Consider the following 14,987-nt stretch of genomic DNA (forward strand, 5'->3'; position numbering starts at 1 on the left):
CCGCCCCTATTATATCCGAAGCCCTTAGTTATAGCGTGGATCCCCCCTGGATCCCCTATAGACCACGTCGTGGTCCGTGTGCCCATGCGACACAGGGTGGCGCTTTCCCCGTCTCAGGTTAGTGGTACGAAGTACTTTGTTCCTGGTAGCAAGCTGCAAGTGAACCCCGGTGGTGAGGTGTAAAGGTGGTGAGGGTGAGGGGGATCACGCCGAACGGTCACAAACACAAAAGCACGGGCATCACTTCGACATCGCTACGCACGCAGTCGCGACGGAGGCGCCAAACTTCTCAAGGGCTTCGGCATTACCGTCGGCTATAATTAAGCCAAGGCATAGCCGAATGGTAAGTCCCTTAGACAAGCAAGGATCCAGTATCTTGTCTTACTCTGCGTCTGCACTTACAAGTTATGCCAGATGTCGATCATGGATGAAGATGACACCGATTTCCAACCCCGCATCCTCAGTAACCAATCCGGCGCGGTCGTCAGGGTTATCGATACCGGCGTTGTTCAGAAGCGAGGCGACCGCGTCACGAGAAGCGAAGAAGCAGCTCTACGCCTTGTGAAGGAATACACACGAGTTCCTCTCCCAGAATTATATACAGCAGACTACTTTTTCAAGGATGGAGAAGAGCATGGTATTTTCCTGATGAGTCTCGTTGACGGCTCTCCACTCCACGTTGTATGGGAGGGGTTTGATAATGGCACGAAGGAGCGAATATGTCACGAACTTTGGGGAACGGTCAGGCAGCTGCGCCAGATTCCGCGCCCACCCGCCTTCGGTCATTTATATCAGTGCTTGGCTGATGGCTCACCAAGCTCTGATATATTGCTCAAGGATCTCAACGAGCCCTCGTCTCCAATCTTAACAGATGACGACTTGCAAGCCCGCATCTACAAACGCTATCTTCACCATAACGGCGGGTCGTTTCCAGAGAATCTCCCAAGTATACTTCCACGCTCATCCGATTCTGTCTTTACACACGGCGACCTCACCCCACGTAATATTATGGTTGACAGTGCTGGTCGGATAACTGGAATACTGGACTGGGAGAATGCTGGGTGGTATCCAGACTATTGGGAATACGCTAATATTATGAAACCTTCGAAAGATGGCGACTGGATGGCATGGATGGACTCTACGAAACCGCAGGAATGGGACATCACAGGTATCAGGAAGGCGAGGCGGGTTCTTTTCTAGCGGCGCATGATCGTCTACAAACTTAAGAGATAGGGTTCTGTATTCTGTTTTGAAATATCGCTGCAACTGCACTGTACTGAGTTCAAACGATGCCAGGTTGTGTACAACTCGTGCGTGACGTCTTCTATAAAGACTGAAATATGTGAGAACGAGTTGACTCTGCCTTCCCAACCCCTAAACGGATTCCTTTATTCCTTCAGCGAAAGTGACCCATTCCTCACTCATAATGCCAGCCCCTTGAAGGCGTTTGAGGACCCGGATCGTCTAGCCCTGACAGTTCTCCACCACCGAGGCTCGATTTGCGGCGCGGGGGGCTGCCTCCGCCTCAGCGTACCACTTCACCGTGGCTTCTTCGCCGTCTTCGAGTTGAGCCAAAACGTACGAAGTATGGTAGCTGGCCGAACTGAGAAGCCGAACATTCTGAACGAAGTCATGCCGCATGAATGTAGCGTCGCCCTTGACCTGGTAGACATTGCCTTGCTTTCCCTCCGGAGCAACGAACAAGGACCAGTGGAATGGCTCCCCCTCAGCCTGTTTCTGGAGAACCAGCATGAGAGATAGACGAGGATCCTCGGCCTCCAAAGGAGGCGAAACGGGCTCCCATGCGGTGCGTCTACCGTCCGACCTGACCCTACGTTTGAACTGGGTTCCGTCGCTGGCAGTGGAGTACTCGCGGTTGCGGACTCTCTGCACCGGCCCATACGTGACTTGGCCAGACATCTGCGCATGTGTTAGACGGAATGCGCACCACAAGAGCTAAGCTATAGCAACTGCGTGTGTTCGCTTGTAGTAACTTACGATTGGGTAATTAAGCTGGTACTGATAACCATGCGTTGATAGCTAAGGAGAGCTGGAACGGAAGATAGAATCCCTGGGTGGATTGGGACTAAGGCTGTTCACACGTCCAGTGCAAGGGCACTTGGGATCCGCTGCATCTTTTATAGATATCTCTCTAGTTAGTTACCTGCTTAATTTCCTGACTAGGCCGGCGTTAAAGCGGCCCTCTATTAGCAGCCACGCGCAAATCCATAGGGGATTTTACCGCTAATAAGAGGTTAAGACACCTAGGGGCTATTATACTATGCCCTCGCGCTCTCTACTATATGCCCGCCCTATATATAATATATTAGGCTTACTATGCTTTTATAGACTATATAGGTCTTATATAGTATTCTTATAGGCTATATAGGGTTCGCGGTCAGCAGCGCGACAACTCTCTTGGGGGGACCCACGTTTTACACGCAAACGCTCTAAACCACTTAAAAGCTATATCAATCGATAGCTCTTTTCAAGCTCTATACGCCTATCTATAGCCCTGTATCGCGCAGGCGCTATTTAGGGCGTAAAATAAGTGCGAAAACGCCTGGAAACGCACCTACTGGTGCCCCGCGTGCAAAGGAAAAATCTAATATAGCCCGTGCGCCGCTAATAAAGCAGCCGCGCAGAGCCGTAACCACCAACGCCTCGCGACCCCAGCACCCCATAAAAGACCCCAGCCACAATAACAGCCATAACACCAGCCACAACACTAACCATAACAACGCCCTAACCCACTATAACGCCCCCGGAACTAACCCTAAGCCCTCTATAATTATAGAGGGCTTAGGGGAGGTAGAAATAGGGGAAACCCCTAAAACCCTGTAAATACAGGGACTTCTACCTTTATTACACCCCTTAATTCGAAAAGGCAGCTTAGCCCTTCGACCCTAACCCCTAGAAGGTTTTCTAGGACCCGAACCGAGCCCCCCTCCGACTCTAAGGCCGAAGGCCTCTTCGAAACGCCCTCTAGGCCCCCCCCTGCTAAAAAACAGGGCCTTATAGGCTCTAAATAGGCTAAAAAGGCCCCTGGAACTACTAGAAACCCCTCTACTACGCCCTAGAAGTCGACTAGTTCGGCTAGTAAGGCCTAGGCTAGGGGGCTTCTTCAGCAGGCTTTTCAGCTACTCTAACAGGCCTACGACCTCGACCCTATCCCCTAGATTAAAGCCCTATCCGTAGGGCTTAAATCTGCTATCGACGGTACCCTATAAGGCTCCTAGCCCCCTACGCTTAAGTAGAAGGTTGACGAACTAGCCTAAGCAGTTCGTAGGCTTACAGAACAGCCTAAACCCCTTCATAGCGAGGCTTTAAAGGGAAAAACAGGCTCTATAGCACCCCAGGCCCCCTAAAAGGCCTTAGCACCTTCTACCCCCCCGGCCCCCCTCCCCACGGACCCTAAAAAGGTCCCTAAGGTTATTTTATAGCCTACGGCAGGGGAAACGATCTCCCGGGAGAACTTTAATCCCCTTAAGCTCCGGAACAGGCTAAATAAGGCCCTAAAAATCCCTGCTATTACGGCTATTAGCCTATGAACTAATAGGAACCTTATTTTAACCCCGGGCCCGAAATACAGCGTTTAGCAGCTCCTAGACTCTCAGAATTAGTTGTTTAAGGAGCTAAACCTGTCTCTTCAGCCCCCCTAACCTATAGGCGACTAGTTTAAGCTTATTATTAAACAGGTGCCTATTAGGGCCTTCGGAGGAGGGGAAACCCTGTTATCCGACCCTGCTAACCCTGCTAACCCTCCCGACACACCGCTAGAAGCCCGAAACTGCAGCCTTTATTAGGGCCTAGGTTTAAAGGACCTAATCACCGAAATCGGTACCTTTAACCCTATTAGGGTAGTAGGGAAGCCTCGGTGGCTAGGAACCCTAGACGGGATTCACGGTACTATTGTTATCTTAGTGCCTACTACTAAAGAGCAGAAATACTGCTTAAAACAGGGGCTCTATATAGCCGGTCAGCGGCTAAAAGTCTATAAATATAGGCCTATAACCCCTAGAACCTAGTGCTCTAACTGCTGGAAATTCGGGTATACCCGAGGGACCTATAAAAGCCTTACTACCTGCTCTATCTATGCTAAGGAGGGCCACGGCGATTAAGAACACTACTATAATGAATACGAGGAATACGGCGAGTACGAATATAAGACCTATAAGTGCTATAATTACGAGGGGGTATACCCCCCTTATAGTAAAAACTACGAGGTCTTTCGAGCTATTAAACCTTAACAAATAAGAGGTATTTTAGCTTAAAAGAAATCCGGTTTATTCAGTATAACATCGATAAACAGGGCCTAGCGTAGGAAGCTATCCTAGAATAGGCTTTAGAGGCTTCGGCTAATATAGTCCTTATTCAGGAGCCCTCCTACGTCCCGAAACCAGAAGGGTGGTATATTCGTAACTACCCAGCCTTCTATGCTATTACGCCTACGTCTCGAAAAACCTAGTTTTTTCCTATTAAACCTAGGGTCCTTACTTATATAAAAAAGGGCTCGGCTATCGATTTTTCACACCGCGAAGACCTTCTAGATAATATAGACGCATAGCTTATAGAGGTCTATTATCTATAGACCTTCTATATCCTGAACGTCTATAATTAAACAGAATAGGACCCCGAGATAACAGGTAAAGGGCTTTTAAGGCCTCCTAGCCCTACCCCCTCTACCACTTCGACCTCTTCTTCTTCTTCTTCTTCTTCTTTTCCTTCTTTTTTAGGCTCTAGAAGCCGACCCTGGACCGAAGATCGCGTGCTATAGGGCCTTTAGATCCCTAAGCCGACCCTTATTATAGGGGACTTTAACAGGAACCACTAGCAGTAGAACGGGGCTGCTACGAATCAGGCTTCTATTAAGGCCCAGGCCTTAGTAGACTAGTTAAATAGCCTTAAGGCCACCTATTTAGTGCATCCTAAAGAAGTTAACCTAAACGGGGGGACCTTCTTTAGGTCTAATCTTCGTTAAGAGTCGGTTATAGACCTAGTATTTTACACGCCCGGCTTCGATCGTCTCCGCTTTTATAAGTGGGAATATATCGAAAATACTCCCTCTTTACACCGCGCTATCCTAATTTTAGCCTCTATTCTAGGCTCTAAAAGTCCTATAAATAAATCCTTTCTACTGGCCTATAATTATAGGCTAGCGGACTAGGGTCTATTTACTAGCACCATAAAAAGCCTAAAGCCTAGCCTCGACTAGCAGCTATAGCAGGCTATCGACGCCTCGGATTAGGACTCTATAGGTCGTCACCTAACGGATACTATCTCCCTGGCTCTTAAGGCCTCTATACCTAAGCTAAGGGTAGTAGAGTGTTCGAAACCGTGGTGGACTCCAGACCTAAAAGCCCTGCGAAAATCAGCTAACAGGGCTTTTAGGGTGTTTAGAAAAGCTAAAAAGAGAGCCTCGGCTACCCGGCTAGCGGCTCTAGAAACCACCTGGAAAGAGGCTCGAAACGCCTATTATAGGGCAGTAAAAAGAGTAAAAAAGAACCACTAGGAGGCCTTCCTAGCTAACGCTTAAGGCCCTAGGATTTTTAAGGCCTATAACTATATAAAGAGCGGCCTAAACGCTAAAGTCCCACCGATTTAAACGCCTATAAAGCAGAAAGCCTACGCCTTCGATAAAAAATACAACGCCCTTATTTAGCCCCTTTTTCCTCTTCCTCTTCCTTCCGCCACCAACGCCCCTAAAGCCCCTATATTTATAGGCCCTTCGGGGGACATAGGCCTCTTTAACCCTTCTAACGGCCCCTAAAGCCTGACTAGATCACGTAGTAAGGGCCTTAGAAGACTATAGGAGTGGCCTAGCCTATAGGCTTCCGAACTATAATGCGCTATCTTTAGAGCTACTAAGGGGAAAGCCCTAGGGCCTAATAGAATAAGCTTATAGCCAATCTAACAGGCCTATAAGGCTATTCCGGGCCCTTCTTAAAGGCCTACTTAGCTTTATTTTTAGTACGCCACTACCCTACCTGCTAGGAAGAGGCCCTAGGGGTCGTTCTACTAAAGCCGGGGAAGAAGGACTATTCTAATCCTAAGTCTTATAGGATTATAGGCCTTCTAAACTGCTTAGGTAAAGTCCTCGAGAGGGTTATAGCTACTAGACTAAGCTTTTTAGCTAATACCCGCGACGACCTTTTACATCCTAGTTAGATAGGGGGTAGAAAATAACGATCCGCTATCGATACGGCCCTTCTTCTCTTCCACTATATCGAAAAATAGCGTAAATCACGGCAAAACGCCGTAATTTCTACGCTATTTTTAGATATTAAAGGAGCCTTCGACCACGTCGCCCGCCCTTAGCTACTAAGAACTCTTTAAGAGCTCTAACTACCCTCGAATCTAGTTAAATAGGTAGCCTCCTTTATAGAAAACAGGTATATCTAACTAGCCTTCGAGGATTAGGTTTAGCAGCCTACCCCCCTAAATATAGGGGTCCTATAAGGCTCCCCGGTTTCCCCTATCCTATTCCTAATTTATATTAGGAAGGTTATAGCGGGGCCGGATTTTAAAGGTCTTTAGTTATCCTATATAGACGATTTTTAGCTATCTATAGCGTCTACGTCAGCTAGGAAAAACTATAAGATCCTAGAAAAAGCCGTAGCCTCCCTTTTCGAAGCAGCTAATAATAACTATATTTTTTTCGACCCGGATATAGTAGAGCTTATGTACTTCTACCGAAGACGCTCTATCGAAGACGCCCCGGTTATTATAGGGGGGCACCTAGTTAAACCTACGCTAGGTGCTATTAGATGGCTAGTGTGAACGACTGGTTATAGGTTATGGCACTAAGTGAGGTCGTAATACTAGATTATCTAGAACTAAGGAGGGAAAAGGGAAAAAGAAGAAAGGTCTACGGTATTAGGCTGGCTATAAGGTAGTGATAACTTAGCGATATAGGTCCGTTAACTAAGCGCGTAGTTAGGAAGATCCGGAGTATAGCCGGATCCTCTATATCGGGGTTAACCCGTAACACTATCCCCCCCCTCCCCCTCTAGGGGTTATATAACTGCGCGTTACTATTATAGTTCGGCTCCCCTTTACGTTATAGTGATAAAGGAATAGTCGTGTCCCTTTATCTTACCTCGCCCTTACCTCGATATTAAAGAAATCTTAGGTCGCCTACTAACCTTTATTTATATGCCTAAAATAGTAATATGGGCCCCTCTCACGTAGATACTATCCGTAGATATATCGGCCCCGTTTTCCTTATAGGCCCTCTTTTCCTCTATTCCCCTCTCTACTTTTAATAATATTATTATTATTTGTTACGCTGCTCTCGCTTAGCTAAGCTAGGCTAGCTACCTGGGTAATAGTCCTTCTCTAATTTTCGAGGGGAAACCGTTAATAGATAAAAACCCCTGCGCTCTTATTATATAAGCAGGTCTATCGTGCGTGGCCGCTACGGTATCGCTCCGCGGCCCCGTTTTTATCGCTATTTAAAAACCGGATCTTACCTCCGGGCTAATAGCTAACGGGAGTCGGCTAGTTAGTTTAGTAGGTGCCATGTCGGTCGTACGCGCCCTCGGTGCGCTATCGCCACGGTCTCTCGCCGCAGTCCTTTCCTTTATTCTGGATCCGGCGAGGTTATTCTCCCCTCGCCGCGGCACCCTTTATACCCTCCCTCCCTTCTATAGGGGGGGGGCGCGCCTGCCCCCCCCTTACTCTTTCCTTTATTTATTATTTATTCTAAAACTTCCTTTATATGCCTGCTATGTATAATAGCCCTTATTTAGTTATATACCTCCTTTATTCGCGCTATATATACTCTCCGGGGAAAGCGCTATAGTATAGGCTGGACGTGGCTACCGTTCCTAAAAGGCGTAGTAACTCGTAGGGCTAATCTGCCGCTCCTTTTTCTTATAACCCTCCCTCTTTTCCTCTCTTTTCCTCCTTTCCTCTTTTCCTCCTTTAAGCTATTATTCTTAAGGTAAGTTTTACGTAGTCGGTACGATATAGGTATAGCCCTAGAATACCCGTACGGAATCCCCGGTGCCGTTCGGCTATATAATAGGGGATCTAACGGGGTCCCGGGTCGCGCCGTCCTCGCGCCGCCCCCGCTCTGCTCTCGTAGCGCCCGCCTTAGTCTAACTTTCCTACCCCTCTAGATACCTAGTAATAAAACCTCTATTATTAAAGGGGGAGCCGGTACTAGCGCCTATAAGGGTAAAGGGCCGGCTACCCCCTAACCTTCTACTATAAGTTCCCCGCCCTATTATCGTTACGCCCGCTCTACGCCCCCGCTCCGTGTCGTATCTACTGACCCGATTTAGGTACCGGCGCCCGTTATATTAAATATATTAATAATAATCGTAGTAGTAGCTACAATGCCCCGGTTTATCCCCGCTACGCCCCCGCTACGCCCTTACTCCGCTAATACTCCTATTAGGCCCCCCCCCCTTATAATAACGCCGCTACCGCCCTTATTACCGCCGCCGCCGCCGGACGCGCCGCCCTAACGCCCTTTATAGGTTCTCCCCTTCTCCGTTATACCGTATACGCTATATCCTCGTTATTTACCCTATCGTAGAATATCCGTAAATATAAGTAGACGGTTACTTATTAGACCCGCGCTCTCCGGGCGTACTACGCCGCCTTTCGCCGGGCTAGTAGTGTTAGTATAGTCGCCGCCCCCGCTGCTACGCCCCCGTAGAGTTATAGTAGTAGCTACGCTTATATCGGCGAGATATTAGAACTTATCCTCGCCTACCTTATAAGTTTCCCGCGCCTCCTCCGCATCGACCCCGTTACTAACACGTATCGTAGGGTATCCCCGTCCCTTTATCGGGAGACCCTATAGCCTCGGCCACCAAGGATAAGGGTAAAGGTAAGGATAAGGTCGTCCTAGTAGATAGTAGAGTAATTAGCTCTAATAATAGCGATAAGTCCGACGAATATATAGACGACGAGGAGTAAGTAGGGTCCTAGTACGCCCGTAGCGCGGCCGTATAGCGGCTATTAATAAATATCTTACCTTACTCTCCGTCTACTTATTCCCTTTATAGCCGTCTTTTTATCCCCGTATATATACCCGAGGTTTTACCGCTACGAGGGCTCTACTACGCCGCCGATTCTAGTTATTATACTAGTCGGAAGTCCGGGAGGCGCCCGGTTTATAGGAACCACTTCGCGACCTTCCCCGCGGTCTCCTTACTCCGGAGCGCTAAGAGCTAGTCCCGTTTTATTAGTAGGCGCGCGCCCATATCGGCCGCGAGGCGCTCCCGTATCTCCCCTAATATATCCCGGCACTATAACGCGATATACTCCGCTATCTCCGGCCCTTTATCGGCGTACTAATAGCATAGCGTCGCCGTGTTAGGTACTCCTCTCGTAAAAAGGAAGTAGCGAAGGCCTATCTTCTCCGTTCGAATCTATATAAGGATAGAACTCTATAGTTTTATAAGGCCCTTATACTTCCTAAGCGCTATATAGTCGAATTAGGGCGTCCACGCTACGGTCACGCTATTATATTAGCGCGGCGAGGTACGCTTCTACCGGCGCGCTTATTCCTCTCGGAGGCGCTAGGCTAGTTCCCTCCTAAGGAGCCAGGACTCGACTTCCTGCTTTTATACCCCCTAGGACCTTAGGTAGGGCTTAACCCCTCCCCCGCGTCTTCTACGCTATATAGCCGTTTCGGCTACTTATCGCACCTAAAGTATCGCTTACTCTATCTAGTGCCTTTTACCCGTAGCACCGCTCGCGCGGTTAAGGCATTATAGTATAAGTTAAAGGGGGGGACCCCCGCCTTTATCTTAACCACCTTTATAGCTATAGCCCGATACGCTTTAGTAACGATACGTAGATATTACGCCTACTTACTAGCTAGTCCTTTTAGTACTCCGCTCGGCTTCTCCCCTTTTCTCGTTATCGTGTGGAAGGCCGGGGCCGCGTATAGTACCGCGCTCCGGACTACTATTTAGTATAGTTTACGCGCGTCCCCGATACGGTAGCTCTATACTAACGCTATAAGGCGCGTAATGGCGTATTTCTAGGTAAGGAGTTTAGCTTTAAGTTTCCGGATATAGGGATAGAATATAAGCTTCTAGTTAAGGATAACCCCTAGGACCTCTATCTCCGTGACTTACGGCGCCGGTACGCCCTTAAGGCGTAATTAAAGCGGTGGCAGGTCGTGTTTTCTCGTAAAGTGGAGGAGCTCGCACTTCTATAGCTCGAATCATAGTCTACTCCTTCGTGACTAGCTCTAGCAGACTTACTATACCCGTTTGAGGTACGCCCGTAGTACAGCCTTATTACGTCTAAAGGCTATAATATTCGTGTTATCGGTAAAGCCGACTACTATAACCCGCGGTATCCGGATTAATTCCTAGTAAAGCGTCCTAATAAATAGTATAAAGAGGATTAGGGAAAGGGGAGATCCTTAGGGGACTCCCGCCTGGATTTCTACCTAGTACGCCGTATCGCCGTCGAAACGTAGGCGCGCCGTGCGCGCTATAAGGTATAACTAGGTCTATTTCGTGACCTAGTCCGGGAAGCCGTACTAGGCGAGGACTTCGAGGAGTTTTTAGTATGGTACTATATTAAAGGCGCCCTAGATATTAAGCTTCAATTACGCTACGGCCCCGCTGCGCTCCTACACGGCGTATACTCCCTCTATAATAGCCCTAACCGCTACTATCGTGTCGCGGTATCTTTAATTCCCTATCTATCCAGTAAGAAGGAGTTGGTACCCCTCCGCTACGGTCGCGATTCTCCTTACTATTATCTTCTTAAGGACTTTCCCTGTTACGCTAAGGAGTAATATCAGTCGCTACCCTAAGGCTATCGTGTAAGCTTCCTTCGGTTTACCTGGTTTCTTAAGCACTACTACTTCTACGGTACGGTATTATTACGGGAAATATACGGCCTTAAGGCTCGCGGAGAAGAGTTATACTAATCGTCTATAAAGTGGTTAGCTATAGGCGAGTAGGAATCCGTTCGGCAGGCCGTCCTCCCTAGGTGCCTTCTACTTTACTATTTATTATATAACCTACTAGACCTCCTTTTCCGTGACCTCTTACGTGAGTAGTATTACCGCCGTCCTCGGCGCGCCGCTAATATGCCCGTTTTCTATAGGGTGTAATAGGGGGAAAAACTTCTCTATAAGGATTATCGCTTTCCCGTTATATATTATCGCGACCGGTCCGTCCGCACTACGCTATAGGGGCGGGATAGATAGGAGGTCTAGGGGCAGGTAGCTTACCGTCTAGGCCTAGCATTATAGTGCCTAGAGGCTTTTCTAGTCTGCTGCTATCGTATCGACGGCGCCGCGCCAGCTCTTCCGCTTCTCTATTCTGACTAGAATATCGCGATATTTTTCTGCCTCCTTAAGTTTATTCCACCTACCGCGCGACCTCTGCCCGTGGTAGCGCCGCGTTAGCCTTGTTACCTCTTTATTCGCCTCTGCTATCTTCTGCGTCCACTATAGCGGCCTATCGCGGAAGGCGGCCAGCTCGCGGCGCGGCGCCGTAGCATCCGCGATACTAGTAAGGTCCTTTTAATAATAATAATAATAATAGTAATAGCGGTTCCATATATATTCGTTCTTCTTTATAGCGACGACTCTTCTAACTTCTCCTATCCTCGGACGATATTAGTAATACTTAGTTAGTTTAAGAGTTCTCCGTTTAAGGTAAGCTATCTCTTACTCGCGATTTATTATAAAAAAGCCTCCGCTAACTTATATCGTTTTATAGACGGCGCTAGCCCCTAGCGATAATAGGGGTAATAATAGTAGTAAGCGAGCTGCTAACGATAATATAGGTGTAATACTCTCGCGCTTCGAAATAATACTAACCGTATAATAGTTTATATTATCGCCCTCGCCGCCGCCTAAGAAGAAGAAATCGGCGGGTAATCGGCCTCCTAAGCACCCTCCTAGTAATATTCGTGCTAAGCTATGCCTCCTTTATACACGCGATATCGCTAATAGGAAGTATAAGCGCCTTTATCGTAGCTAGACTAATCGGGGGAAGAAATACTATATATACTCTACGAAGATATACTAGTATACTCCTCTTCTGATATACCTTAAAGGCTACGCGTAGAGGTTATTCGAGACGGCTACTCTTATTAGCGACGATAACGAGAACGCCCCTATAAGGCCTTCTCCCCTTCTGAGGTTATAACCGCTTCGCTAACCTTCTCCTAGGAGTAGGAACCGTATCTTAACGCCTACACGGCGTTCTAGGATACCCTTATAGCTAGGGAAGCGATAACGGCGATATTACCTATAGCTATATATCCCGCGGAGGCTCCCGGTATAGTAGTCGCGCTAGCCCCTTCTCCTCCTTAGGAGGTCTAAGAAAAGGTAATACCGTAATTAGCCTTACTGCCTTTTCCTAAAGTCGTTAACGAGGTAACTAAACTAGCCTTACTTCCTCCGGTAACGGAGGTCGCTAATAAGGTAGTTACGCTAATCTTTTCTCCTCCCTTAAAGGTTATAGAAGAGATAGCGTCGGGATTAGACGTGTTATTTCTAGAGGAGGTTATTACTAGGGCGGAATAGCTAGCCTTATCTCCTCCTTTTCAGGTTATAGATAAGGTAGTAGTTTCGGGCCCGGTCCCTTCTAATATTATAGCAGAAAAGAACGCTTATCCTACTACTCTTACTCCTTTATCGGGGTTAATATTATCGGACAAAGACTTTAGGCGTTTTAGTCTTATAAAGCTAAGGGAGTATACTTAGCTACTTAAGAAGATACTTATACTCGGTCGCGCTAATATCGTAATCTCCGAATTCTAATAATACGCGGAGTATAAACGGGCTTCTACGCCTATAGGTATAATTATCGTTAGCACAGTTATAATCCCTAATAATAATAATAATAACAAAGATAATAATAAGGTTAAGGAGATAGACTCTAATGTATAACGGGGCGATAAGGGTAAGACTTTTACGGAAATTAATAATCCCGAGGATAGCGATTTTAAGGCTAAGGATATCGATCTAGGCTCGCGTTAAGCGTGGCTAAGGCGCGGGGCCTATCCGGCATAAACTAAATCTAACTTTTACCCCTTTCCGATTATCGCGATACGATTATTTATATATCGGTTCCTATATTATAATAGCGCGAAGGTATTTAACCGGCTATTATCTATGATTACTAAGCCGAATTTCCTTTTAAACTTATTAAATACCCGCGTTTACGCTAATAGCTCTAGCGGTTTCTATATAGGCTTATAGTATCCTACCTATTATACTAGTACCTTACGTCTTAATTCCCTACCTCGCCTCTTTATCCTCGTATAAAGGATTTCCTCGACTTCCTATTCTTTACTATTAGTCGCCTCTTAAATAGGCGGTAGTTAAGGGTTATCTACTACCTATCCCGGAAAGGGGTTATCGCCCGCGCGACGTAATAGGTCTACGTGGAATTATAGGTAGATTTACGATAGTATAGCGAGCTTGACTATATATAGGCTAATTACCTTTATAACTCGGTATTTATAATAAAGCTAATTAAGCTTATAGAATAATCGCGGAGTTAAGTAATTAGCTAATAATAGCTAGACTAAGTCGTTAACCTTAAAACGCTTAGCCGGTATATAATATTAGTTAGTAAACTCTTTATTTTGGAGCTATATCGATACGATCGTGGCTTAGGCGAACTCGGTCGCTTCTTGTAGGCGTTATAGTAGGTTATAGGCCGCTAATACTCTAGGTTCTATAAGAGGCTTTTCGGTTATCTAGATCGGGTCGATATAGTAGCCGTATTCTAAGAAGAAAGGACTAAACCCCGTTATAAAGCTCTCGCGGTTATTTAGGGCTAGTTATACTACGGGTAATAGGCGATCCTAATCGTCTTAGGCGTAATAGATAAAAGCTTGTAAATAGGCTTATACTTTTTAGTTTATACGCTTTATTACTTTATTAGTTTAGGGGTAGTATACCGTGCTAAGCTTACGCGATATTCGTGCGAGCTCGTAAAAGTGCTTCTAAAACCTACTTATCTAGTTCGAGCCTTAGTTACTAATAATCAACCTAAGTATCCCGTAAAACCAGAAATAGTAGTATAGGAATTATTCCGTGTAAGCTTCGGCTTCTATTATCTTTATCGCTTCTAATATTACAGCCTTAGTTAAACGGTCTATAATAACCTAAAGGTAACGCGCCTTCTTCTCGCCGGCTAGTAGTAGGTCTATTATAAAGTCTATCGATAGGTCGCTCCGTATTCGTTCTAGTACTGGGAGGGGGCGTAAAAGGCCTTATTTCGTATTTCTCTATATATACCCCTTTCTATAGACGTTATAGTTCCGGACAAATCGTCGGATATCGTTATTTATCCTCGGCTAGAAAAAGTAACACGCTATTAAAGCGATAGTATTTTTATATTCGGGGTATCCTCCGATTACTAAGTTATGAATTAACTAGACGATCCTCCCTTATAACGTTAACCCTTTAATAGACCCGGGTACTTAAATTCGGTCGCGGAATAGTAGTAACCCGGTTATAGAGACTAAGTACTCGGCTATTTATAGCTTTAATTCTAATAATAGTAGGAACTATTATTCTTCTTTAATAACCGTAGATAGGGCTCCTTAATACTATTCGTTAATCGTAAACGTTTTATCCTATAATCGCTATAGTTTTTAGTCCGCCTTAAAGATTATTTAACTGCTATTAATACAGCGAATATTAGGTGGAATTATAGTATCGGGGATTAATTAAATATAGCGAAATTACTTTTATTTATCTGTTATATCTTAGGGCTTATCTTACTATTAACGCGAGAGGGCGTCCGTTATCGCGTTATCCTTTCCTTTCCGATATTTAAGTATAAAGTCGAACTATATAAGCTTACTAACCTATCGGCTTTATCGTTTAGTAAGCGTTCGCTTTATTATAAAGTACTTAAGAGCCTTATAGTCGGAGAGGACTATAAACTACCTATAGCTAATAAGCTTAGCCTGCTATATCGCTAGATAACTTATAATTGCTAATATTCTTTTATCGTGGATTAGGTAATTATATT

The 14,987-nt window shown here is 46.0% G+C and overlaps 2 protein-coding genes across 2 annotated transcripts; one reads left to right on the plus strand and one right to left on the minus strand.

Annotated features, from left to right (window-relative positions):
- The first annotated feature begins 223 nt into the window (after positions 1 to 223).
- On the plus strand, positions 224 to 1,293 carry SODALDRAFT_331779 (kinase-like protein). Its single transcript, XM_028611543.1, has one exon. The coding sequence runs from the start codon at positions 424 to 426 to the stop codon at positions 1,198 to 1,200; it is 777 nt and encodes a 258-aa protein (XP_028467482.1). The 5' UTR covers positions 224 to 423; the 3' UTR covers positions 1,201 to 1,293.
- A 171-nt stretch (positions 1,294 to 1,464) lies between these two features.
- SODALDRAFT_377603 (hypothetical protein) lies at positions 1,465 to 2,124 on the minus strand (the record flags this gene model as incomplete). Its single annotated transcript, XM_028614918.1, has 2 exons — positions 1,999 to 2,124; positions 1,465 to 1,920 (listed from the first exon to the last, which is right to left on the minus strand). Exon 2 carries the CDS (start codon positions 1,918 to 1,920, stop codon positions 1,465 to 1,467), a length of 456 nt encoding a protein of 151 aa, XP_028467483.1. The 5' UTR covers positions 1,999 to 2,124.
- Positions 2,125 to 14,987: the final 12,863 nt, after the last annotated feature.

This window comes from Sodiomyces alkalinus (assembly GCF_003711515.1).
Source record: "Sodiomyces alkalinus F11 unplaced genomic scaffold SODALscaffold_3, whole genome shotgun sequence".
NCBI classification, from domain to species: Eukaryota; Fungi; Ascomycota; class Sordariomycetes; order Glomerellales; family Plectosphaerellaceae; genus Sodiomyces; species Sodiomyces alkalinus.

Bases quoted from the DNA above. Each gene is read 5' to 3' on its own strand.
- SODALDRAFT_331779 (XM_028611543.1), top strand. From the start codon at position 424: ATGGATGAAGATGACACCGATTTCCAACCCCGCATCCTCAGTAACCAA.